General features: G+C 39.9%; 2 protein-coding genes across 6 annotated transcripts; one reads left to right on the forward strand and one right to left on the reverse strand.

Annotated features, from left to right (window-relative positions):
- The first annotated feature begins 826 nt into the window (after window positions 1–826).
- znf410 (zinc finger protein 410) lies at window positions 827–18,364 on the forward strand. Of its 4 annotated transcripts, none has more exons than XM_065963454.1 (12): window positions 827–953; window positions 3,085–3,146; window positions 3,268–3,336; window positions 3,481–3,646; window positions 5,439–5,624; window positions 6,416–6,637; window positions 10,632–10,791; window positions 11,706–11,887; window positions 13,160–13,249; window positions 13,421–13,540; window positions 15,470–15,589; window positions 17,261–18,364. In XM_065963454.1, the coding sequence occupies exons 2-12, from the start codon at window positions 3,105–3,107 to the stop codon at window positions 17,359–17,361; spliced, it is 1,458 nt and encodes a 485-aa protein (XP_065819526.1). In that variant the 5' UTR covers window positions 827–953; window positions 3,085–3,104; the 3' UTR covers window positions 17,362–18,364. The 4 variants fall into 4 exon arrangements, with proteins under 4 accessions (XP_065819526.1, XP_065819527.1, XP_065819529.1 ...); XM_065963455.1 differs by having other exon boundaries at window positions 830–953; window positions 3,481–3,613; XM_065963456.1 differs by having other exon boundaries at window positions 865–953; window positions 3,285–3,336.
- On the reverse strand, window positions 18,160–26,172 carry LOC109982972 (ectonucleoside triphosphate diphosphohydrolase 5). Of its 2 annotated transcripts, none has more exons than XM_020632460.3 (14): window positions 26,111–26,172; window positions 23,267–23,499; window positions 22,753–22,829; window positions 22,354–22,497; window positions 21,829–21,904; window positions 21,311–21,346; window positions 20,872–20,960; window positions 20,712–20,794; window positions 20,320–20,381; window positions 19,866–19,967; window positions 19,411–19,554; window positions 19,045–19,101; window positions 18,744–18,859; window positions 18,160–18,288 (listed from the first exon to the last, which is right to left on the reverse strand). In XM_020632460.3, exons 2-14 carry the CDS (start codon window positions 23,496–23,498, stop codon window positions 18,205–18,207), a joined length of 1,302 nt encoding a protein of 433 aa, XP_020488116.2. In that variant the 5' UTR covers window position 23,499; window positions 26,111–26,172; the 3' UTR covers window positions 18,160–18,204. The 2 variants fall into 2 exon arrangements, with proteins under 2 accessions (XP_020488116.2, XP_020488115.2); XM_020632459.3 differs by having other exon boundaries at window positions 22,753–22,832; window positions 26,111–26,171.
- Window positions 26,173–26,302: the final 130 nt, after the last annotated feature.

Below are 26,302 nucleotides of genomic sequence, written 5' to 3' on the forward strand. Positions count from 1 at the left end.
ATTCCAAAGAAAATGTTCTTGTTCATTTTTACAGAGGTATCTATCAGAATTGGTGTAACTGTCTCTTGAATGCATGAAGTTGTTAAAAGAAACTCAACATTTTAGGTAACACAGGGAGTGGAATCATGTTTCTTGGACAGAGGTAAGAAAGAGGAGCTCTAAACATTTTATTTTTGGAGTTATCACACTGGTGAAATGTGAGACATTGTATACTGTTTATCTCCAGTTAATATTATTGGTTAGAACACCAGTGCTATAGTTGTGATAAATACCTACAAATCATGAAAACAGTATAACTTTATTAATTTTAAATAACTGAGAACCTGATACAATTATTTTTTTAGTGTGAACACTAAGCATTAACCAATTACTCCTTCAATTAAGCGATTTGGCTAAGGAGGTAAAAGTTAAATTTTTGCTCCCGAGGTCTTTTCAATGTCTGGTGGGACACGGTTAAGCTGTCATATAAGGGGGGTTGTAACTACAAAGGAAATAAACTTGAATCTAAGAGTCAGGAATAATCGTGTAAATCATCTCGATATGCAGGGTCATAAAATAAAGCTTTCAAAAAAGGTAACATTCAAAACTACAGAAAAAAGACAGCTGTGATAACCTCTTCTCCACACATGGGGAATAAAAGTAAAACACACACACAAAAAAAAAAAATCAAAATGTACTTTTTCATGTATTTGTTGATATTTATCTACATATGTTCGCAGTAAAACGCACTTACACTCCCTAACCTTGTGTGCAAAAAAAAAAAACATGTAGTTCACAGTTTCGACCACTAGGTGGAGTCGGTCACACAAGCATCCCTGTCTGTCTGGAAAACGCGGAAGTACACAAATATTGTTCCACCCGAGATTCCGTAGAGCAAACCTGCTACTCTCTTCTGGGACAATTATTTTCTTGCTTCTGTCACTCTATAACTTAAGTCGGACAACTATTACAAGGTAAAACAATGGTTTTAATGTGAAAAGTCTAACCTATATGCACGGTGTTTCGTTGTGACCTATGCTTTGATACCGGCACGCCTTCACCAGTCTGCTAGCTCCTGTAGCTAGTTTGTGAACTGCTAACCCTGCTAGCTAAGTTAATAACGGAGTCTTTTTATCTGTCAGCTTCAACAAAAACAACCCACACTGACTCTGGGCTTTAGAGTGGAGGATACATGTAGTTAACTCATTTGAAAAGCTTCTTATTTGGACAGTTAAAATAGAAAATGTGAGGTAGAGCAGATAATAATCTTGTTTTGTGTGATTGTTTGTGTGATGTTTGTGTGATTGTTTGTGTGATGTTTGTGTGATTGTTTGTGTGATGTTTGTGTGATGGTTTGTGTGATTGTTTGTGTGATGGTTTGTGTGATGTTTGTGTGATGTTTGTGTGATGGTTTGTGTGATGTTTGTGTGATGGTTTGTGTGATGTTTGTGTGATATGTTTGTGTGATTGTTTGTGTGATTGTTTGTGTGATGTTTGTGTGATGTTTGTGTGATGTTTGTGTGATGGTTTGTGTGATTGTTTGTGTGATATGTTTGTGTGATTGTTTGTGTGATGTTTGTGTGATTGTTTGTGTGATGTTTGTGTGATGTTTGTGTGATGGTTTGTGTGATTGTTTGTGTGATGGTTTGTGTGATGTTTGTGTGATTGTTTGTGTGATGTTTGTGTGATTGTTTTGTGTGATTGTTTGTGTGATGTTTGTGTGATTGTTTGTGTGATGTTTGTGTGATATGTTTGTGTGATTGTTTGTGTGATTGTTTGTGTGATGTTTGTGTGATGTTTGTGTGATTGTTTGTGTGATGGTTTGTGTGATTGTTTGTGTGATGGTTTGTGTGATGTTTGTGTGATGTTTGTGTGATGTTTGTGTGATGGTTTGTGTGATGGTTTGTGTGATGGTTTGTGTGATTGTTTTGTGTGATGTTTGTGTGATATGTTTGTGTGATTGTTTGTGTGATTGTTTGTGTGATGTTTGTGTGATGTTTGTGTGATGTTTGTGTGATATGTTTGTGTGATTGTTTGTGTGATTGTTTGTGTGATGTTTGTGTGATGTTTGTGTGATGTTTGTGTGATATGTTTGTGTGATTGTTTGTGTGATGTTTGTGTGATGTTTGTGTGATATGTTTGTGTGATTGTTTGTGTGATTGTTTGTGTGATGTTTGTGTGATGTTTGTGTGATGTTTGTGTGATTGTTTGTGTGATGGTTTGTGTGATGGTTTGTGTGATGGTTTGTGTGATGTTTGTGTGATATGTTTGTGTGATTGTTTGTGTGATTGTTTGTGTGATATGTTTGTGTGATTGTTTGTGTGATTGTTTGTGTGATGTTTGTGTGATTGTTTGTGTGATGTTTGTGTGATGTTTGTGTGATTGTTTGTGTGATGGTTTGTGTGATTGTTTGTGTGATGTTTGTGTGATGTTTGTGTGATTGTTTGTGTGATGGTTTGTGTGATGGTTTGTGTGATGGTTTGTGTGATGGTTTGTGTGATGTTTGTGTGATTGTTTGTGTGATTGTTTGTGTGATGTTTGTGTGATTGTTTTGTGTGATGTTTGTGTGATATGTTTGTGTGATTGTTTGTGTGATTGTTTGTGTGATGTTTGTGTGATGTTTGTGTGATGTTTGTGTGATTGTTTGTGTGATGTTTGTGTGATGTTTGTGTGATTGTTTGTGTGATGTTTGTGTGATGTTTGTGTGATTGTTTGTGTGATGTTTGTGTGATTGTTTGTGTGATTGTTTGTGTGATGTTTGTGTGATTGTTTTGTGTGATTGTTTGTGTGATGTTTGTGTGATTGTTTGTGTGATGTTTGTGTGATTGTTTGTGTGATGGTTTGTGTGATGGTTTGTGTGATTGTTTGTGTGATGTTTGTGTGATGTTTGTGTGATGTTTGTGTGATTGTTTGTGTGATGTTTGTGTGATGGTTTGTGTGATGTTTGTGTGATTGTTTGTGTGATGTTTGTGTGATTGTTTGTGTGATGTTTGTGTGATGTTTGTGTGATGTTTGTGTGATGTTTGTGCGATGGTTTGTGCGATGGTTTGTGTGATGTTTGTGTGATGTTTGTGTGATTGTTTGTGTGATGGTTTGGACTAAAAGATGACTTACAGCCTTCGCGCATGACCAACACACTATCCCACATTCAGCAGGTCACATTTGAGGTAATTATTGTTTGAATTAGACTTCCTCCAGTATCACACTCTGCAGCATGTTGCATTAACCAGTGTTATCCTTTTATTGTTGCTGAAGACAAATTCCTTGTGTGTGTGTGTGTGTAAGCAGCTGATTCTATTCTGCAGGTTCCACACAGGGCGACCCATGCTTTCTGATGAGCTTGACGCCAAACCAGAGGTACTCCTGTCATCATATCTTTATGCGCAGGTCCTTTATTACGGGGGGGGGGGGGGGGGGGAGACTGTTGTTGTGACATTAAATAAAACTTAAAACCATTACTGTACAATGTTTTAAAAGTTGTGTCTCTTTCTTTCTGCTCAGCTGCTGGTGCAGTTTGTACAGAACGCGTCCATCCCTCTTGTGCAGGGTCTGGAGGACTCAGAGTCCAAACACTGTTGCCTGCCTCTGCTGGCCCCGGCTGAGAGCACACTGTGCAGCCCGCTCGAGCTCACAGGTCAGCAGCTAAATACCATCAGTGGTGTTCAGAGTTGAGTTGTTTTCAGGGTTACTGTATGCCGCATTGTACCACTGGTGATTCAGTTGTTGTTTAGTTATATCACTGTCTCCTTTATTGTTGCGACATAGCGTATAGTTGTAGTTTAACAGCTATCCCTCAAATTTGACATCTCCAAAGCCTAAATTACATACAAGTGCACTTCAGAACTCTTGTTGTTCACACCACATAGGGAGTTTGCAATTTCCACTGAAAGACTATCCTATTTGCTTTAATATTCATATCTGTTCATATAACATGAGAAACTGTGGAGCTTAACATCACAACGTTTTTAATGTCTGCATTGAAGATACACCCAGTGCCAAACAGTTTCTGAATCTTTTTTTCTGATCTCAAAATGATGAAATATATGTAATATGTTTGAAATAACTATGTAGTAACTGCATCAAATAATAAAAGAGGTAAATAAATGTGAAAGCTATTTGTAGTGATGAAAGTATTATCACCTGAATCTGTAGCTCCCCTCATCTTTATGGCCGCTCTATAGACCGTTTAAGTTTTTATTTTTATTTCCTAGTTTGGCACACAAATCAAATAGTTTCTTAATTCCCATTTCTCGAATAGCTTATTTAAGTTTTCAGTGAAGTAATTTTTAAATCCAATCTTCAGTGTCTGCTCAGCACCAGCAGAAATGTGGAGCATTAAGCAGCAACACTGAATTTGACTGACTGGACTGAGTTTAGCATGACAGCCAGTGAGATAACATTCTGTTTCAAATGTTCAACATGCGTAAAGAAGTGAGATTTTTACTTCTATAACAGTTAAACATATGCTGATATGTTAATATTATGATCACAACTTGTTATAACTCCCCAAGCGATTATAATAAATAGTGATAAAATCAGATATATGAGGTTTTACAATTGTTTTCCGATATTATTTCTATTTGCATCTGGATCTTGTTTTGCATGATAATGCATACATGAACGACAGTTGTGAGATAGAGTTGCATCTTTTTTATGTCAAGATCAGTCGTCTTTTACTAGACTAGAATAGAATAGATCTTTATTGTCATTTCTAGAAAAACAGCTAAAGCCAGTTTAGCAGCTCTTGTCAGTGGCAGCTCATACAGACAGACAGAGAAATTAATATTGTTATGATAAAAGTCATAAAAACAAAAGTTAAACACTCTAAAGTCTAAAAAATAAAAAGCTCTAAGAAAGAAAGTGCATAGCAGGTGTTAGGTTCAGTACTCGGTAAACAGTGTAGAGCAGTAATGAATGAAGTGCTGTGATTATTTGTTTGAGGGGGGTCGGGGGGGGGGGCGCACGCAGCAGCTAGTGTCAGCAGTCTACTAAACAATAAATATGGAGGAAAATGCCCATCTAGTGATTTGAAATCAAGTTTTAAAACATCTCTGGATACCTGAAGTTTGTTGTTTATGTAATGCAGTGTTCCCACAGTATCTGTGGTATATTCTGTCGTCACAACATCTCTGTAACCTTTATGTTTGAAACGTATGTGTTGAACTGCTTTCTTCCCTGTGTTAATAAAATAGTCTTACAAGATCCGACTCTGCTATGGAAAGAACAGTTTTTAAGTGAAGTTAAAACCCGTCAGAACAAAACACCAGCGGCTTCAGCTATTCAAGAGACACGACATCCATAACTTACCATAAATATGTGTTTTTTTTATTTATTTTTATATATATATATATATATATATATATATATATATAAAATGAGGAGTTTTATCAAGCTGGGTTGGTTTGGGCATTTATTTGCTGATAACTTGCAGAGATTGAAACTCTTCATTTTCTCCTCAGATGGAGGCCTTAGCCATGATCCTCAGAGTTCACCCTCACTGTCAGAGTTTGGAGGCGTGTCGGAGCGAGGCCCATTGGTGGTCCAGACACACTCTCATCCACAGGCCTCACCCAGTCCCCCACCCATCCTCCACGACCTGCAGCAGTCGGACAGCCCTTCATATGTCCTGCTCAACCTTGCCAAAGGTAAAAGAACTAACCAACCCTTAACTATTCATATGAACACATTCTTGAATTTACACCCACCATGCACAAATGTGGTGCTAACTTCAGTAAGACAAACTCCTCCTGTCTGCAACAGTGATCGGCTTTTTCCACATTCGTTACGATCAATCAAAGCTTTATTCCTGTAAGATGACTTACTTCCTGATGGTTTTCAAACATCGTTTCAGAAGGCTGAGAAGTTTCACATTAAAACTTTAAATCTGTTTTTTTGTATGCACTTTGTGTCTCGCACGGCTCCTGATTCTACACGGAGAGCTAAAAAGAAATGGGGTGACACATTTTCATGAAGAAAACTGTGAATTATTTTGGCTGGAAGAAATGATCCTTGGCAGGCACATTCTCTTGGTTCATCAGCCCTTGGCAATAGAGCCAGAAAATTAATTTTGGTCCCTTGACATGCACCTTTTGTGCAGCGCTATGTTCAGTCTGTGACTCAGTGAGCGATGTGACAGATAGAAAAGACTTTCAGAAGGCAGAATCACTTTCTGCCTTTTGTTACTTTGAATTCAAATCTTGAATAAAGGGGGATTGTGTTGTTTTCAGTGGGTGTACGTGTCTGTTTGCCAGCAGCCTCTTAGCCATTCAGAGTAAAACATCAACCCAAACTGCTGAGTGGGATTGGTGAATAATAATGAATTCAGGGACATGACCTTAAGGGACTTGGATCATTGATGATCCTGCAGACTTCTGCGATGGCCTTGAGTTCCCCTGTTTCACAATGATTGTCCTTCTGCCTTTTCTTCCCCCGGCAGGCATCACAGCTTCCTCTGAGTCGCTGATCTTCGCCGCAGATGGCCCCGGTGAGGATGATGATGAGGTGGTCTCATCAGGGGACTATGGGATGGATGTCAGCGCTCCCTGGTATCTGCGAGTACAGGAGCTGGCACATGACAGCCTGATTGCCGCCACACGGGCGCAGCTTGCGAGAGATGCCAAGGCCAGCCAGGACGCCAGAGCAGCAAGTGTCAGTAACGGTAAAGTGACTTTGTTTTATCAGCGCAAGCAGTAATGGCCTGAAAAGTAAGTTAGACGGAAGAAATGCGTTGAAGGATGTGGGCAGTGTTAGTTGTATGTGCTTCAAAGCTAGCAGTCTGTGATGGTTAAGGCTAAAAAAAGAGAGAATTAAATAGAAATGAGGCTCGTGTGCAGGAGGCAGCACATTTTAGTGTGAGATAACATCAGCTGGTCTACTTACGGCAGGCATCAAAGACAGAAAGAAGAGAAATGAGGTCAGCAGTGAGATGAAAATGTGGTGTAATCAGCACCGACTGAAACTGTGTTCAGCACTCCTGATCAGAAGTCTCTCAATCAAAATGAATTTGTTGCTTTGTCTTCATAGATTTACAAATCTGTCTGCAAATATCCAGCATAGTTGTCAGCGCCCCATTATCGTGAAACATTGATCGCGCTTAAGTACCTTTCGGTGTGCCATGTCTCTGATGATTTAATGTGCGTTTAGTAATGTGACTAATGCGGGCTCCAGAGACGGAGAGAGAGAGAGTGTGAGGCAGCAGTTAGTAGACGGATGCAGGTTAGACGACAGGACAAGATGTGTACAGGTGATAAAACAAGACATCAGGAAAATGTCACATGAAGGATATTAGATCATCTGATCTTTCTGAGATGTTTGACATTTTGGGAAATGTGTTATTTAGGTTTTTTCGAGAAAGAGTTAAATGACACCACTCTCATGTCTGTGTGCTAAACATGAAGCTACCCACAGTCTTAGTTTAGCACAAATACCTGAAATGGAGGAATAAAGCTGGCATGGAAACACAATCAAAGCTGTCGAAACACTAGAGCGGCAACGTTTTTGGAAACGAAATGCTATAAATATGTTTACAAACCCTTGTCTACTATGGATTCTCATATCGCTAAAATGTCCTTCTCATCTGTTGCCCTCTCAGTTCAAAGTTACATTTAATCTCCCCCCCTCACTGTACAGCTCCCCTCTCTGATCTGAACTGCAGACATTCCTTTGCTGTTGACCCTCACCAGGAGTCTGCGCTGCATCACACCACATTTTAACTCTCCTCCACAGGCGGCCAGTTAGATTTCACCCTTGACATTCAGGATGCCGTGTCTCCTAGCTACGTCTCTGATCTTTGAACTCCCTCTGAGCCAAATTGCAGCCGGAGGTCCAGGTTAGAAAAGTGAAAGGGGAGTGAGTTTTATTCCCATCATTACCAGCTCCCAGACTATCTCCTGCACACCCGGATCTTTTGTTCTGGATCTTTGACTTCAATTCTGCTTCACTGCGTTTGTAGTTTCTTCTTCGCTCATTGGTGGAAATGTTTAGGTTTGTGAGAAAATAATGTTTTGGGTTATTATGCTTTGCAATACAAGTTTCCTTTCTCAATAATGCTGTTTGGGTTTGTAATCAGTTATTTACATTAAAAGATTGTTTTCAAATTATTATTTCATATTATGAATACTTTTATTAATACACACAAAGCACAGTGAACATATCCCCACCCCCCCCCCCCCCCCCCCAAAAAAAACCCCAAAAAAAACAGACAGGTGTGTGGTAATGTTTTGGGGGAATGAAAAAAAGGGGAACATAAAATGAAAGAAAAACAAGAAAAAGCTCATTTGGATCCCATGCTTGACATTCTTATTCTTTAAATTGCCTTGAGGGTCTAAAGTTCTCCAGAAGAGCTCTCAACACATTTTAAAAGTGGTGTTACAGCCAGAGACTAAGCAGTGTTTTTTTTTTTTTTTAGCTTTAAGGAGATATTATTATTTTATATATTGGCAAAGCTTAATTCCCTCAGATTGCACAAGAAGCAGTGCTCTGGTATTGGATGTTACAGGCAGTGAGATGAATCCAGTTGCAGTTCTCACAGTCCTTGGAACATAAAAGAGTAAATGTTTTAATACAGATATTATCCTAATGATGGTGTGATGTTTGGGCAATTTTCCTGAAATAAGATAAAGACACAGCAGTACACTGCCCTGCTGTCACTATCAAAATATATCTTTCACAACAGCCTCAGAAATAGTTCTACACTTTGTCTTTGTGGCCTTTTGTCTCAGATGTTTTGTGATGTCTTTTTACAGCACATCTGGCAGCTGTTGACTTATAATTTAAATTTACTGTGGGCCTGATCCACAAAGCACACTTGTAGAGTAAAATGCACCCCAAACTGTGCTGCAGAGCAAACAGCATCACTGTGCTCTGGTGCTGCATGAACTTGTTTAACTGAGCCATTATGCAGTCTTTGGGCTAAGATTGTCCCCCTTTCTATGCAAATGAGCCTTAAAGCAAAAAACTGTCATCCACAAATAAAGGGGCTAACAGACAGATAGACTGAAAAAATATTTTAATTACTTACTAACAGGTATTTAAATTACTTATTCTTAAAATAAATTTAAAAAATTAAATTTTAAAATTAAATTATCTGTAAATAAAGTTTAAAAGTATTCCATTAAAATCACTTAAATCATATTAAAGGGTTAAATCCATCCAGGGCTGTCAGAGACCACAGCACATACAGGCACACTTTAACATGTGTGAAGAAGAGTCTGACCTATTGTTGGCTTGTCCAGTGAATATCGGTATCGGCTAATGTTATCGCAGAAATGCGCCGATTTTATGAGAATTCTTTACAAGTCAAATAGCATTTAATTTGTTTTCATTGTTTCCATTGTATCACACTAGCAGTTCTCTTTCTAGCTGTCACCAGCAGAGGGTGCTATATGGACTACAACAAACATTACCACTCTCCAGAATGTCAAGCGGTGATGCACGTACATGCCCAGTTACTTTTCAGTGGAGTGACCGTCTTGTCTACATTATACTGTGTACATCTTTTACACAAGTGTTTGAGAACTGAATTTGAGGGATCAACACAATAAATGTGTCTTATCTATCTATCTCTACAGATCGAACATTGATCTTAGAAAGATATAAGCCCATATATCTGTATCAAATTTTTTTCCCTTCCGCAATATCGGTATCTGCACCAAAAATCCCACATCTGTCTGGCCCTAGTATGAAGTGTCTTGGCCATTGTGCAGGAGAGCGATGAGTAGGTTTTTAGTTTTTTTAATCTGGACAAGCTACTGGCTTTGTCGTCGAAGGAGGCTTGTTGTATAAACATATGAACTTGCACTTTATCTATTGAATCTGGATTTAAACCGGTAAGAAGTGGCCCCTCTCGTTTCACTTCATCATCCGTTGAAGCACACACAATCAAACACACAATCCAGTCTTAGTGAATTCACCTTTGTATTTTGAAACATGGTTTAGGTCCTTTTCCCAACGTGCTTTAGAAAGTTGATTAGGTGTTTCCTTTCCTTTGGCAAAAGAGATCATTATGGGTTTCAGCCTGACAGGTGATCCCCTTACCTGCTCCACATTTGTTTTGCCCTCTTTAAGCTTGTTTAAGATCGAGGGAAAAAATGGTTCAAAGGAAAGAAGGTAACGTATTTCTGGATCCGATCTTGTATGTCTTTTATCAGGTTTACCAAGACAATGATGTTATATTTTAGCACAATGTAAGATATATAGTGTTCTTGGGAGATGCTGTGGTAGTAAAGAAAGGGCCTGAAGTAATGAGCACATTGGTAAATGAGAAGTCTGCAGCAGGCTGTAACTGATTTCAGTGTGGGACTAAAAACTCCTCTATCTGAGCCGCTGTAATAGCTGCCCTCCCACCAACTCGCATTAGATTAGACAAGTTTCTTTCAGCAGTGGGGTTTCACTTATGGCTGCATTACTGCAGACACGCTGTAAGCAAAATTGGACCTGTTAACAGTGTTCAAAGTGGGGAGTCTGAGCAGGTCAAAAGCAAGTGATTGCGTTCAGTTTCAGGTTGTTTTCTTCTGGCAGCAGTTGTTCAGCAGGTCTCAGTCACTATGCAGTGATTAGCTTTTTATACGGCCGGGCTCCAGAGGCCGACCACCTGGCAACTCCTGGATTGTTTTTTGCACAACCCCGCTCACTTTCCTCTTCCTGTTGCCTAGGTGACCACACGCACAGTTTGATAGCAGAGGGGGACAAGCGAGAGCTCCCGCCTCGGACCAGCCGCCCCCTCTCCAAGCAGATCCTCCGCTGTTCGTTTGAGGGATGCTGCAGGACTTTCACCTGGCCGGCTCATCTCAAATACCACCTCAAAACACACAGGTAACACATCACACACACATTTAACACATCATGAACACACAGGTAACACATCACACACACATTTAACACATCACGAACACACAGGTAACACATGACACACACATTTAACACATCACACACACATTTAACACATCACACACACATTTAACACATCACACACACATGCACAGCAGTTGAAGATAATGGCTCCAGGCAGCAGTTCCTACAAGTTGCTGCTGCCATCAATATTCAACCATGTGCAAAGCCTAGCTAATGTGGATACATTTACCAAATTGAAAAATAATAGTACAAGCTTGCAGGCTAATACAGCCATTACACACTGTCACTTTTAAATGTAATAAGAGCAATCAAACTGAACTGTTAAGGGAAAATCAAAGCCATTATTACCTGTAAAACATACGTTAAGTATGAAGGTTGTTATTATTCCCAGAATACCAAACATTTATATACAACAGAAAGAGTTCTGTATAGCATTTCAATCTGTGTTAAAAATGCCCCAAAATAAACAAACAAGAATAGTTGCTTTGGTATTTCAGACGATGTGGCTATATCATTCTATGTTATATTACTTCAGAGGCGTTAACTGTACAACTCTGGAGAAATCTGAGTAAATAGTGATTAAATATGTTATCCTCAGGCCTCTAGGAGACTAGGTGACGGAGTGGAGCTGTACAGATGTTTTACAGCTGAGTGATCACAGTGTTTCCACAGGTTTTTAACTTAAAAACTCTCTGCCTCTCTGGAAGAATCGGAGCTGAAACTTGAAAAGAAATGTACACTCATGCATCAGGTGTTGTCTTCACACCACGTGCAGGAAATCTTCTTGTGGTTGCCCCGTCTGACCTCGAGGTGGGCTCTGAATTAATCTTGTGTGCGGGGAGGCGCTGAGGCTCGTTTGTTCGGTTTTCTCACAGGAACGACCGAATGTTCAGGTGTGGCGCGGAGGGCTGCGGGAAGAGCTTCTACGTGCTGCAGAGGCTGCAAGTTCACATGAGGACCCACAACGGCGAGAAGCCCTTCATCTGCAAGGAGAAGAACTGCGGCAAGAAGTTCACCACTGCTGGGAACCTAAAGAACCACAGACGCACACACACAGGTGGGGAGCGGGAGACACATACATATAAAAGCACCAACATGCTGAAAGCAATAACTGAGTCAGACCATTAGACTGCGCTCATTTAATGCTTGGAAGGTGCAGTCAAGGTGGAGATGTGAAGAGTCAGCAGCACTGGCGCCTCCGATTCACTGCTGCATTTGAGTATCAGTCCTCTGTCATGTTTTATTTAAGGTGACATTAATATTTCTGATAGACAGTCTGCGTCTTCTTTCTAGGGACTCTTCAGCAGATCAACTAAATAGTGTTTATATCTACCCACAAGTCTGGAAGAACTGCTCTCTATGAGCTATTAGATCAACTTAATTGAATATAAAGTCTTTCCGATATGGATACTGCCATCAGAAATGTCAAAATAAATTCTCTTCTTTCAACATGAATACATTCTTCTGAGCTGCTTCTTGAAACTACTACAAACGGCGTAGAGCCAGCAGACATTGTAAAGTTAGTCATTGGAAGCAGGCTGACAGTAACTTGGCAATAATCACCCTGAAAAACCCCGACAGTAAAATAACATGCGTACAGTATGCAAAGGCTGAAACTAGTGTTATCATACAGGGTGAAAGCACAGACCTACAGATGGTAAAACTCAGGGCTGCACAATCACTTGCAAGTCAATTTTGATGTAATCATGCACAATATAAACAAAATACTGCCTTTATCACATACATTAAGTGTAATGTACATCCACTGAGTCACATCTGCAAGCCAACAATTGACCTATCCGATGAAGAGCATGATTCTTGGACCATGCACTCACACCATTGTAGCTCTAACTAACAGGCAGCTGCAGTGTTATCACACATCACAGAACTTCCTCATGCCTTGCACCTGGCGTAACAATAATCATATGTATCTTTTTTTAGCTTACTTGAACCATATTCATACTCTGTGTCAGCCGTTTCACAAATTCAGGTCTTTGAGTTGGTATCAGAAAAGAAAAATAAATGGTAAAGAAACATTTGAAGATGGATTAGATTTTTTAAATATTATATAATTTAGTTTGAGTCAAATTAGGTCGGCTGTCACTGTGGGTAAAATAAACAGGAAAAGAGCTGCGTTCAACACCTCCAGACTGCTTTGAGCTGTTTAAATCCATTTTCCCATATTCTCATCCAATAATTGAATGCATGCAGTTCTGCAAAGTAATGCTTTGTATATTTGTAAATCTTTGTTAAATGGAGTTCTGTGTGTGTGTGTGTGTGTGTGTGTGCTCGTGCTTGTGTGTTTTGGGGGGTGGGCGGCTGCTTCCAGGAGAGAAGCCTTTTCTGTGTGAAGCAGATGGATGTGGGCGATCCTTTGCAGAGTATTCCAGTCTGAGGAAACACATGCTCGTTCATTCTGGTGAGTGGAACAGATTTTACAGGTGGAACGTCCCAGCACTGTTTTTTTTAATTAGCGCCCTCCAAAATCCACTATATCCTGTTTTGCCTTGACGAGATGCATGCTGCACCAGTTCAAAGCAGGATCACATAATTTCACGTCTCTTTATGTTTGTTGTCCGTCGTGTCCCAGGCGAGAAGCCTCATCACTGTGGGATTTGTGGGAAGACGTTTTCTCAGTCGGGCAGCAGGAACGTCCACATGAGGAAGAGGCACGGAGAGGAGGGGCTCAGCACTGAAAGCAGAGAAACAGGTCTTTCTCACTGGCATTATTCTTTTCCTTCAAACACACACACACACAGTAACACACACACACCCTGTGCAGGAGGCAGTAATGCTAATCCATGGATTATGCAGCTCCAAGCAGCACATACATTTAAAAAAAGTGCACAGAGAAAGTGTTGGTTTAAGTTACATTTAGGAACATTACTTGAATAATGAATGCCTTTTTAGCATTTAAAAATTAATCATGAAGATTTTTATTCTTCAGGCTTAGTAGCTGAATCGTTTCAGACGGCTCATATCTCTAGAAGAACAGAGATAGCAGAGCTAGAGAGGCCTGTCGGGCATCTTGTGATGGGGTCAGATTTGTCTGTAATCACCAAATTAAAACGGCACAATAACTAAAACTCATGTCTTCAAGCTCCTTTTGCCGTCAACGAACAAATTACTCTGATAAATGAGTGGGTGTTTGTGTAGATCCACCCACTGCAGCTGTGGAGAAATGCACCACTGTTCACTCCTGCCTCTATTCTCAGTATCGGCTCCAGTACCGCTTCAGAATAAAAGCATCTCTCAATGAGCTCTGTATGTTCAAACATAGTGTCTAATTGTACAAAATCAGCTTAAATTAGGTTGTCTTCTTGGCATGAAACATGAGAGCAGACAGAGTGTTTTCCTCCTTGTCACATTTGTGTAGCAGTGGGAAGCACGGCAGCTGAATCACCACAGAGGAAACGGCTGCCAAAGCTCTAATTATAAACAGCAGATTTATTCGGGTCAGCCTCCCCAAAGACGTTGGTCTTTTGTAAAAAAACGGAGCAAAAAGAAAGATGTAGCTTCACAACAGAGGGGGAGACTCTGTGTTATTTATACCAGATGAATTATTAAATCGACTTTGTTGGAATAAGGACAGTCCTAAAAACAACCCCAAGAAAAGGCGTCAAAAGGTAACTTTAAAAGTTGGAAGTAATGAGCAGATTTCACTTTGGAACACTGATGTCTCAGACAAGTGTTTATCCTAAAATAGGGTTCATGAAAAGAATGAAAAGTATAGTGGATTACTGTTGTTTTCAGGGCTGGATGAGTATAAAACAGAGTACCGTGTACTTGTGAACTTCTGAGAAGTTGATCATACAAGCAGAGTGTTTGTCATGGTGTTTGAAGCAGGTCAACATTGTTGCCAACATGTTTTCCATTCTGTTAAAGAGCCAGTAGTGTAGTGTGTAACTTAGCACACTGTCCTATTTAAAGCTGCGTCTGCGGCTTTACGCACGGCTCTATCCTAAGTGCCTGAAAACTAACCGAATCTATACATGTGTCTGAGAGAGGTTCAATACAGAATGATACTGAACCAGTATCTGTATCAGACTATAACTGGATATTGGTGAGTACACCAGTCAATTAAATCACTACAAAGTTCATTTAAAGAACTTTGATCGGCTAACACCAAAGTCTGTGAATCACTATTTTAGTTTAATTTTTAAGAGCCCAGACAAATAGCGAAATCATTAATTGAATATTTATTTAATATGATATGATATGGAAAAATGAACCAGGGAAAAAAATGTAGCCTTTATTTTCAGAGTAAGAAATCTAACAGACAAGAAAAAAATGACATGTGATGTATGGAAAAATAAAGAACGGCTAATAATCTCAAATGAATTTAGTTTGATCAGGAAAAGTAATAGCGTTAACAGCAGTTTGTTTACTTCCTCTGTGGCCAGAGATTATTGATGATTACATCACCTTTATAACATTAGCGTGGACTGCACAGCCACTAAACAAGAAACAAGGAGACATTTCAAATGTGAACACGAATTATGAACATGAAGGTATGATTACTCTTATCAAATAAAAATCTACAGACATGTTTGGAAATGTGTGTGTAGACTATTATTGAAGTTTGAAAAGTAAAGGAACACACCATGTCAAACGTTTGTTGCCTGTTTGTGTCCGACAGGTGAGGCTCTCACACAAAGCAGCCTGCTGGAGGCAGATGGTGAAAATGCAGATGATATGGTCACCATGACAACAGCTGTAGAGCCCATGAACCTCCACCACGCTATGCTGAGATCACCAGGTAAGATATGACGTCTCACAGCCCAATCAGCCCGCTGTACACTGTGTTAATGTTAATGTCAGAAGTGCTGAGTCGAGCTGACGAGCTGCTGTCTTTCTCTCTGATGTTTCTTTTATTTCTTTTTTTGTAATTGTGCTGGTGTTCTTTGTGTAGCCACTTCTTTTCAAGCAGCTTTTGTGTGTTTTCATGACTTTGAGATGTTTTCCTGGAAGCAAACAAACTAACCAATCAGAGAGCAGCTGTCAGATCTTTCATACTGTACCTCTGCTTTGCTTTCGTTGCCTTAAAAACTCTTTTCAGATTTTAAACAAACAACCTGTCGGTACCTCAATCTTAAACTTCTCACTCGTGTAAGAAAAAATGGTGTCGTCTAGATTTCAGGTTTAAAGGTTGTAAAAAAAAAAAGAAAGAGAAAGATGTAATTTTGCAAGAAGAAAAAGGGACAAAAATCTTCTAAAAGTGTTGCCAACCAGTTCAGTGATGACACATCTCTGCACGGAGAAAACCTCAGCCTGCTAGTAGATTCAGGATGAACCTTAGTGATTCTGCTAAATGTAACACCTGCTTCCCTGCCGTTGGCACATAAATACATATGTTTGGGTATTGTGATGCTATTTATACTCTGGATGTTTCTCTCCCATCTGTCGCCTCTTTCTCTCTTTGTTGTAGTCCTGCTGTTTGCTCCAGAAACACTTACCAGCTGATTACATTACAGATAGAAGTCACTAAAAACACTTTGACTGTAACATATATGATCATATTTTACAATTTGAATTCTGCTACACTGTCGGTCTCTAGCTGTCAAAATGACACAGCCTCAGGTTTATAAATGTAACTCTTATGGTTGTACAATGTATCTATCCTCTCCAACAAACACAGGATAACCACGTTTAGGGGATTACTTTTTTAATAGTAAAGTCTCTTGAATTATAAGTTTATTTCCTTGGCTTACATTCCCATTTCTTTTTGTCCGACTGGATTTTCTGTGATCTAAACTTCAAAGAAATATTGACAACTTCTGCCAAACACCAGAGAGCTGCAGCGCTAAATGAAAATGGGGGTCACAATTAGAATATTATTACCTCATGGTGCAATTTACTTAATAAGGTATTTATGTAACAGGCAGCACTGCAAAAAAAGCAACAGTTCAGTCGACACTTTTGACAGTTTCAACAAATAAAAACACAAAACTTTGGTTCTGCTTTGTTGTGTGTCCCTTTGTTGTAAGAAAGGCCTACAGTTCCATTTTTTGTCAATATTTAAATTGGTAGTTTTACTTTGTTGCATATTTAAAAAGAGCTTATAGCATTTATCTGTTGATTTTAACTCTGAGATTTTTTCCCCTCTAATCTGCATTTCATAGTCGATATGCAACCCCTCCACTCCCTTGGTGTTTTACTCTGAATGTTTTTATAGGCTCATTAAAGGGATCATTGAATGTCCTTCTGTTTTTATTAAATTGGCCTGTCAGCATTTAAACAATGAAGTATAACCAGGTGAGAGCATTCAGAAACTCAAGGACAAATGTAATTTTAGAGTTTTGTCCTCTCATCACGGACGTAGCTTAGCATTCTGAACATATACTGCAAGATTGATAGGTGACTCACTGTTTGTCATATTTCATGCTCACAGTTGGTTTCTCTTTACCTCCTCTCCTTTGTGTCCCTCCAGGCTCCGCAGACTCAGTGGTAGTTCTCTCACAGCCACATGAATTGGTGACCATGACGACTGAAGGCCATGCATATGGAGAAGATGTGGTGGCGCTGCTGTAGGCTGCCATCATGAAATATTACACACACACACACACTGCCATTTTCTGCAGAACTACACTGTCAGTCAGAGAGGACTAAATGTAGACTTGTATTTGTATATAGAATAATCAAGGACTTTAACCCCTGTAGATATCTGTAATTAGCAACGGATGATGGTTTTATTTTGAAAAGTGAGAAATGGCGACGCTTGTACAAACAACATTTTTCCTCAAGTTTTTGAACTCAGATACTCCCAAAGAAAAACTGAGACGGGTTTAAAAGTTTATGAAAATATATTATGACCATGCATTGTTCTAAAAAACATCATTGTAAACAAGTCTGAAGTTGAAATGTAGTGATGATATTCTCTGGTAGAAACTGAGTCCTGCCAGAGCTGATTAAGTTGACGGTCAAATTGAAATGCACCAGGAAAGAGAATACGTTATTATCTGTATCACTGATAAGAAAAACCTGTTACAGCTCAGTATATCACACTGCTGCATGTAAACACTGGTCACAACCACACACAGAAACTTCCATCTGAAACAAAATGCCCAAATCTGCTTGACTCAGCGTGAGCGTGGTATTGGTTAACTTCTTCCACTCCCAAGTGTGGACCTCCAGCGCTCCACTTGTTCTCTGAGTAAGGCACACATTGCTCATTTACAGCTCAATGTATTAACACTTGAGAATAATTGCTTTTTAAATGAAATGACAAATTACACATGAGGTTAGACAAAAATAAACAGCAGATGTCTGAGGCTGGTAGATAAGGCAGTGCCCACTATGAGCAGTGTTTGTTCCTCCTCCTCCTCCTCCTCCTCCTCCTCCTCCTCCTCCTCCTCCTCCTCCTCCTCCTCCTCCTCAGTGGATCTTCAGGTTGTGGAAGTGATCCAATGTGGCGCCTAAAGCCCAGCTTGCCTCCACGTTGTTCACTTTCTTGGTCAACTAGATGGGGGGGGAAACCCAACACCAAATCACTTAAATGCCTTTTGTATTTATTGAATTAAAAAAAATAACAATGTTTGTGTCTTTTATGATTTCTTTTTTTATTTGCTCCTGTTTTTTCTAATTTTTGTACAAAGTCAGGGACTCAATCTTTTCAGGAGATTTTGTAGTACTACTTTAATTAAAAAGTACATTTTGTGTTTTCTCAAATGTCACATTTTTAGTCTCATCATCGATAATCTATTTAAATCATAGAAACAAATACTGAATGGAGGCTATTTTAAATGCACTCATGTATTTAAGTAAGAGTTCATAGCTTTTGATTCCTAAATTTTTTAAACTGAACAACACAACTTCATATGTGAGAAGTGAATTTTACAATAATTAACAACCATATAAAATGAGCTTTACTTTGTATTGCCTCTGTTCATCACATGTTGTAAGTTCTGCCTCACCTGCAGCACGGTGCTCTCCTTGAAACCGAACCTGTCCTTGAGCAGACAAGTGATGTAGGTCATGTCCATGCAGAGGAAAGAACTGATGGGAGGGTTCTTGGTCATCTTATTGCACACTAGGCAGACAGAGGGGGAGTTGTGTCTGTTAGGATGGGTAATCAGTCATCTGTATTCTGCTGAGAGGCTGAGGGCAGGATTTCAGAAAGCAACGAGGACACTCGTCCAGACAGTTGAGATGCGCACTGTGTCTCAAGTACATAGAGCTGCAGATCTGTCATTGTTACCATGCATTGGTTCTCACCCTCTTTAGCTCTCTTCTTGAAGTGTCTGACTTCCAGCAACCCTCCTTGGACCCCATCTGCAACATGGGAGGGGGGGGGGGAATTTGGGGAATTTTCTTACATTGAAATGCTATACCTATCATTGCGAGAGAAGATCTACATTTACATTCCCTTAATACTAATAACAGCGCAGGTGCCCTTTCAGACTGGCAGAGGATAGCAATTTCTCTAATACCTGCACACCTATAACTCGTCAAATCCACAGAGACAGGTGCTGATGACTCAAATTGTCCTGCCTGTGTCTGGCACTGGGATGGGTAATAACATCCTGCTGGGTCTGTATAATTATGTAAGGTGTGTGTGTGTGTGTGAGAGTGTGTGCTCACCGATAAGGCCTGCATCCACCGCTCTGTCAAAGTAATAGGAGAACGCATAGAAGACGCTGCTGTCTTCCAGCTCGTAGGGCTGATGAATAATCCCCTTCACCACCTTGAGTACCTCCTGATAACAGAGCTTGTATCCTGAATAACCTGGAGAGAAAACAGAGACAGCCGTGTGAATTATGCATCTTTCACTGGAACAACAACATGAAATGATGTGTAATACCGCTAAGTCCATTTTAATGGGCTTTAAAAGCTTTATTACGGATGTTTGGCTGCTATCACACAAGTTGGGAGTTCTGTGTTTGCTCAAATGTGTCATTCTGATTCCCTCTGTGTGTTTGTAGTGTAAGGTTAAACCCATCACAATGAACTTCAAAGGGATTTTTAAAATTGTTTATTCCCACACTAATAGCTCTGAATTGTCTAAACTCACTTACAATACATCAACAGGATCTTACCATCTGGGTGCCCGCTGACTTGATAGGTCAGCCCTCCAAAAGTCCATTTGTCCCTGAACTTCTTTGGCAGGCAGGAACTTTTGAAAACCCGCCACTCCAACCCTGTGAGAGCAGAAACATGACTCATTTAATTTTCTGACTGACTCAACTGCTTCACTAATGGTTACTGTGGTCTGAGTATGTCCCAAGAACTGGGGACCAACTCGATTTCCCCTGAAGCTCTTCAGTGATTAATCTCAGGGTTTGGGTTGAATTGTTTAGTGGACAGAAAAGACTTACTACGATAACAAGTTTAACCCCCTTCTACTGAGTGTTTGGAGGAAGATGCAGGCAGGAGAGAGTGCTTGGAGAACTGACTCAATGTTTTGTCTCCATCAGGGACACACACACAATGAACAACTCTGACCCACAGCTAATGGCGACAGGCCACCTTTTCATCATGTAAGCACAGTACCTTCTGCACCCAGAGCGCCTAGTGTGGCCAGTCGCGCTGCCATCAGACCATTTCCAAGGTAACTAGATGGAGGACAATAAGATTGTCAAACAGTTAAAAGAGTGAACAGGAACAGACTGGGTATGTACCACGCAAGTCATATTGTAATTAGGCCAAACAAATGGTCAGCCTATTATTCACATCCCAATGACTAATCAGATAATAGATGCTGTCCTAATTAAAAACAATCAGATCAAGTTTAAAAGTTTCAACATGAATTTCTGCATTACTGCTGTGACAAGTCGGTCAGAGTAAGCTACTTAAAAATAAAAATAAATCCTTTTGAATAGAAACAACTGATGTGGTCACAAGTAGTAAAACTGTAATATGACACATACCACTAAATCTGTTACCTGTGGGTGTACAGTTCAAATGTTGAGTTGAAGATGTCCAATCTGCCGATGTAATCATCAACAGGAACACTTCCGATGGTTTTCTGAGGTGGAATAAGAAAGAAATAGTGAATAACAAGTTTTTGTGATTTGTACGCAGATCTGCAAACAAACACCTTACCCTGAGTTTTGGCAGGAAAGTGATTTGCGTGGATCCTCCTCCCAGATCCAAGATCCCCACTGTCTTCTTCGTTTGTGCTTTCAGGTGACCTAAAAACATTCCACACTTTAATCCCGCAGCCACAACAGAGCGGAGCTAATCAGTTACACCTAAGATGTTATCTTCAAAAGGCCAGTTTGATACAGAATGTGCAAGTCGAAAAAGAACAAGAAATCCAAACACTGAGTCTGATTAATATCACAGCTTTCCCCTTTGGGCTACAGAATCATTTTGATCATAGTTAGTGTGAACCAGGGTCTATAATAAGACACTGAGAAACCCAGGCACTAAATTACATTTGGATGCAGTTGTAGTTGAGCTCTGAAAATACAACAGAATCAGGGAAGATATATTGTCTTCTTTATTGCAGACAGCCCAGATATGAGTTTACAGCACTCACCTGTCAGAAAGTTGACAGATATCCAAGCCAGGACTCCTTCATAAAAGAGATAAGCAAACAGAGATACGACATTACAGCTGAAATATCGGTTCATTTCAGAAAAATTGATGACAAATTTTCATAGAATTTACTGTTGACGGCATACACATAAACGAAGATGTGCGAACACTTGAGAAAGCGCAAGATATCTGAAAACAAGGTTGAAATGCTGACAAATCACTGACACTGCAGCACAACAGACATTTTCTGCACATAATCACAGCTTCTAAAGCCTCAACACCTTGGAGTTGGAGAGTGAGTTCCTTTTCCTGAGAGTCATCATAAACGACAGAGATAATCTCCTGTAATTAAGTTAAATGTTTAGTAAACACAGATTCATCATAGAAATTACACCCCACTCTTTAAGTAGGGCAGAGGAATCTCTGATGCCACCTCTAAAGCGCTGCGCAGAGAACATGAGTGGCTGTGATTACTGACGAAAGTGTTGCTTGTCAGGGCAGAGGGTGGGCAGACGTTACCTTCATTGGTGCCGTTCATTATGCTGACGCTGTTGTCTGGGACCAAAAAAGGAGATTCATCAAACACATGTTGAACCTAGAGAGAGAGAGAGAAGAAGAAGAGAGGGAGCAGAGGGAGAGAGAAAGGGGGAGCAGCAGAGAAATGGCCTTAATGTCATCTACTGTAATGGTAGCTCATCCAGAGGTGCCCTCCGCTTGAAGGGATTAATTAATCCCCTCAAGGGGATTAATAAAGTATCACTTATCTTCCAAGGTGCCCCAGGGCCATCCATTACTATCTTTCCACTCTAAGCTCCCACCACTCTGATAACAATACTCTTCCTCTTGTGTCTGAACTATCTGCCATAGCAGAAGAAATGTTCCTTTCTTTCTGCTGGCTCCTTCTATGGATAAGAGGTCGCACACTCCTTTCAGACTGTCAGACAATGTAGCGCCTAACAACTCCCCGAATAAAAAAACTGCTCTCTTTTTTTGCAGAGCTCCCAACAGTATGTCTTGTCTCATTACCTCTGCACTCTTTTTTACCTGCTCCAGCAGAGCCTGGGCCTTCTCTGCGGCCAGCAGCCTCAGTCCAGCTGTGGCTCTGAGCACCACTGGAGTCCTCTTCCATTCCAGACGAGGCACAGTCTTCTTGGCCACCTTCAGCAGCATCCTCACCGTGTGTGCAGCCTTTAAAAACAGTACGACACAGCACTGCTCAGCACTGACAACAGGGTGACTGGTAAGAGCTGTGAAAACACTTCAAGTGTTACATATCAGTCACTTGTTTGTCACTTTGCTCTTCTCACTTCCTACCTACTTTCATTAGCGAAATGTGATTCCCCGCTGAGGGAGGCTATCAGCAGCCTTTCTGAATACAATGTAGAGCCAGCAGACCTTTCCTTTCTGCTCAATATCATTGATTAGATTTGAAAATGAACTCACCATTTCAGGGGAGTCAGCATACCCAGACAACCCCGGCTTTATAGAATGGAACATCTCATTGTCCAAAAGTGGCAGCTCTGCTAAAAGATACAAGATCCACCCACATCAAATATGCAGCAAGCTATTTAAAGCATTAAGACACTGAAATCTGCTTAGCATACACACGTAGACTATATCCACTTATTCAAAAATGAGGCATGTTGACTCTGTCAAAATAGGATTATTACTTAAAAAGTTAAGGAATTCAAGTATAACCTCTATCCCCTGCGGTTAAAGCGAGCAGGTTTACAGAACTCAAGCTGAATTAATGAAAAAAAGACAGCTTCTTACCCAACTGTAACTCTGTAACTGTAAAATCTTTTTATATCTTTATAGTATTTGACTAAAAGTGCAAATACAATGTCCGACACTGCATTAACAGACATCATTTAACCTGCCTCTCACCCTGCATGCTGATATAATAATGTGATTAAAAGAGCATAAAGTAGCAGGTCAGAGTACTACCAGCTATTACCTGAGTCACCCTGGATGAATGTGTACACATGAATGCGTGTCCCTGTGCTTCCTGCATCAAACATCACTGCATAGAAGATCCTGCTATGGTTTGCAGGTCGGCTGAGGCTGGGAAGGATGCTCCCGATGCTGTTTGTCAAATCCAGGAGAGAGGTCTTGACCTGGGCTTGGCTCAGGTCTATAATAGCCAGCAGGACCAGGAGTGGAATTAGTACGGAGAGCTTCATCTTCATTCTGGAGAAACAGCAGAAACACAACAAACTCTAGTTACAGGACTGTGTCACCATAAATGTATTGAAAAATCAACTGTAACGATTGCTGGCTTGTAATGGGAGATGTTGGATGACTTCATGACAAGCAAAGAAGAGTCAGAGGTAATAGAGATATGTACACCAGGGTTTCTAACCACTCCCTGTCAGACTTCCCAGCCAACCACACACAGACGTATCCCTAAATCAACTCTTGAACCTGCTGAGTCAACTCCTGTGACTCCTGGACGCTTTAGAAAACATCACACTTTCAACATGTTGGATTTAAATTGGTGAGCCTTAATCCTTTGATCTTGATGTTGGATCAATACATGGCAACTCGAGCGTGTCTCTACATCTCTCTCAAAAAAAAAACTCAGATAAGAAATGTGAGGAATGATGATGTCTTCAAAGCCTCAGTGAGACGCTGCTGTGTTGGAGAACCCTGCTGAGACATTGTCAACCTTACGCTAACAGAAAATAGAGACACTAAAAGCAGTGTCTCTTGAGGAATTTTACTGCCTGCAGAAGCCAATTTAAGTTTCAAATTCAGTAATTTCACTTGCACGATTGCCTCGAGCAAGATAGAAAAATGAATAGGAGGGCGTAATGGAATCGTGACTTACAGATAAAAGTTCTTTCTAAAAGCTGGGCGTCCTGACTCTGGTCCCTTACTCCTTTATTATTTATTCTCTCACTGAAGTGTTTAAGAACTAAAGTGTCAACTAAAGGAGTAAAGAACAATTATTTCAATCTTGTTTTCGGGCCTGGATGTTTGCTCATTTAAAGCTGCGTTCTGCTTAGAAAGTCACAAAATAAACCAGTCTTCAGAAATGTACAGCTCAAATGTTTTGGGAGATTAGGTGCAATCATAGACGTGCCCAAACAATATCATCAAATGAGGAAGTCACGCTCCTTGTATACTCAGCAGCTAGAAGCGCATATATAAAATAAAAAGTCATGGCAGTTAGTTTGTACATATAGGATCATTTAATCAAAATAAGGTTAATCTGTTGGCTAGAGTGGACAAAGTGCTTTGAGTGGTCTATGGACCTGAGTCCGCTTTTGAGAAAAATAAAGAAAAAACCTGCATGATTCACTTACTTGACCTTAAATGACGTCAAGTTTGTGCATTTTTTTCTTGACTGTTGTTTCCTAAAAAGCTTAATATCCACGGCAGACTTATAACAGTAAACACATTCAACTGAGACTCAGCAAAATGAACAAACACTTAAATAAATGTATATCTCCGTGTAATTTCAATAATACCAAGCCTTTCAAAGTTCCAAATAGCTGTGCTTACAGGTGTCTTAAATACCATCAATTTCGTTTTTTCACAAGGCTCAATAAAATCACATTAGCTACAGGTACATCTAATCGCATCTGTTTATAATTTTTAATCAAAACATGAGGGCTTAAGAATGGCAGGGATGCTTGATCTCTCTGTCAGGCTCACTTTGTGGCTTGCCCGTCAATAGACAGTTTATAACCAAGAAAATCTTTCTTTTACTGTGGCGTTAACAGAAATAAATAAGCAAATTTTTGCATAAAAATCTAAAGCAGCCGTTTCCAATGCACTGATGCATTGGCTCCAGCCATAGACTAGGGCTGGGGCGATATGGACCAAAACTCATATCTCGATATTGTTTAGCTGAATGGCGATACTTGATATATATATCGATATGTATTTTATTAACAGTGAAAGCACATGGAAAAATAAACTACCTGTTTGTGAATTTAAAAAGTAATATTATAAAATAAAAACGTTCCTTAAATACAATAAAAGAGAGAGAGAGGAGGAGCAGGGATAAGAGGGACAGACAGTCAGTCATCATCAGTGAGATGAGAAAAAGGTGAACTGGCACCTCTATAACATTACTTTAATGCAACATAAACTATATCCATATTAACAATGTTGTCTTACCCTTTATCTTGTTTGAAAATATATCAATATATATCTTAAAAACTCGATATATTTCCCAGCCCTACCATAGACGGTAAATATGACAGCTGTCAATCAAAAGGGGCGGGACATGCTTATTAAAGCAGACAGACATGTAAAATAACTGGCCCACATGAAGTGAACTAGAGTCCACAATCTCTTGAAACATCACTTATATTAGACTATGTAATCTCGTGAAACATCACTTATATTAGACTATGTATTTAAAACGACATGACTCGAGTTATGAATGTTAACGTAACTAAATTGTGGCCGTCGGTGTTACCGTCAGGTCACCTGTCGTGTGTTTATGAAGAGCTACAGGTCATGTTAACTGGTGAACTGTGTCCTCCTGACTTTGGACAGCTAGATTTGACGTCAGTAAAACACATTTTAAAAGTTTGGGTTACGTTAAAGGTTATTAAAAGTTGCTTGGCGTCATCCTGAACTATTGGTGTCAACAGCTAGCATAAATGCTGCGTGGGAGAAAGCTAGCCGGTGAAGTTTAAACATCTCGATACAACCGGTTCATCAAAGGAGCAGAAGTGAGCACAAGACTTCAAAAGCACTTCAAAACGATTAAAAAAAAAAGCACGACGAAAACAATATTTTCAAGCGCCTAGGAGTGTTGATGACGAAAACAGTCCAGGCTCACCATGATGTCCGACTAGCTGCGGCTGACTCCTCGTGACGTCATCCGCTCACTCACCAATACATGACAGAATAAAACATGAATTAACCAATTAACATGCAAAGAGAAGAATATGCTTATTCTGCTTGTGGCAAAGATATCAGTGGTAGCTTTATTTCAGGTGTTTACATTTAACTGGCAGTCAAAACAGGAAGC

This window comes from Labrus bergylta, chromosome 15 (genome assembly GCF_963930695.1).
Source record: "Labrus bergylta chromosome 15, fLabBer1.1, whole genome shotgun sequence".
Lineage (NCBI taxonomy): Eukaryota > Metazoa > Chordata > Actinopteri > Labriformes > Labridae > Labrus > Labrus bergylta.

Excerpts from the sequence above, each read along its gene's own strand:
- znf410 (XM_065963454.1), top strand. The coding sequence starts at position 3,105 with ATGACCAACACACTATCCCACATTCAGCAGGTCACATTTGAG. Across the intron at positions 5,625-6,415 it reads CCTGCTCAACCTTGCCAAAG|GCATCACAGCTTCCTCTGAG; the intron begins GTAAAAGAACTA and ends TTCCCCCGGCAG. Across the intron at positions 11,888-13,159 it reads CCACAGACGCACACACACAG|GAGAGAAGCCTTTTCTGTGT; the intron begins GTGGGGAGCGGG and ends GGCTGCTTCCAG.
- LOC109982972 (XM_020632459.3), bottom strand. The coding sequence starts at position 23,498 with ATGAAGATGAAGCTCTCCGTACTAATTCCACTCCTGGTCCTGCTGGCT. Across the intron at positions 20,795-20,871 it reads CTTTCCTGCCAAAACTCAGG|AAAACCATCGGAAGTGTTCC; the intron begins GTAAGGTGTTTG and ends ATTCCACCTCAG. Across the intron at positions 19,555-19,865 it reads AGTCAGCGGGCACCCAGATG|GTTATTCAGGATACAAGCTC; the intron begins GTAAGATCCTGT and ends TTTTCTCTCCAG.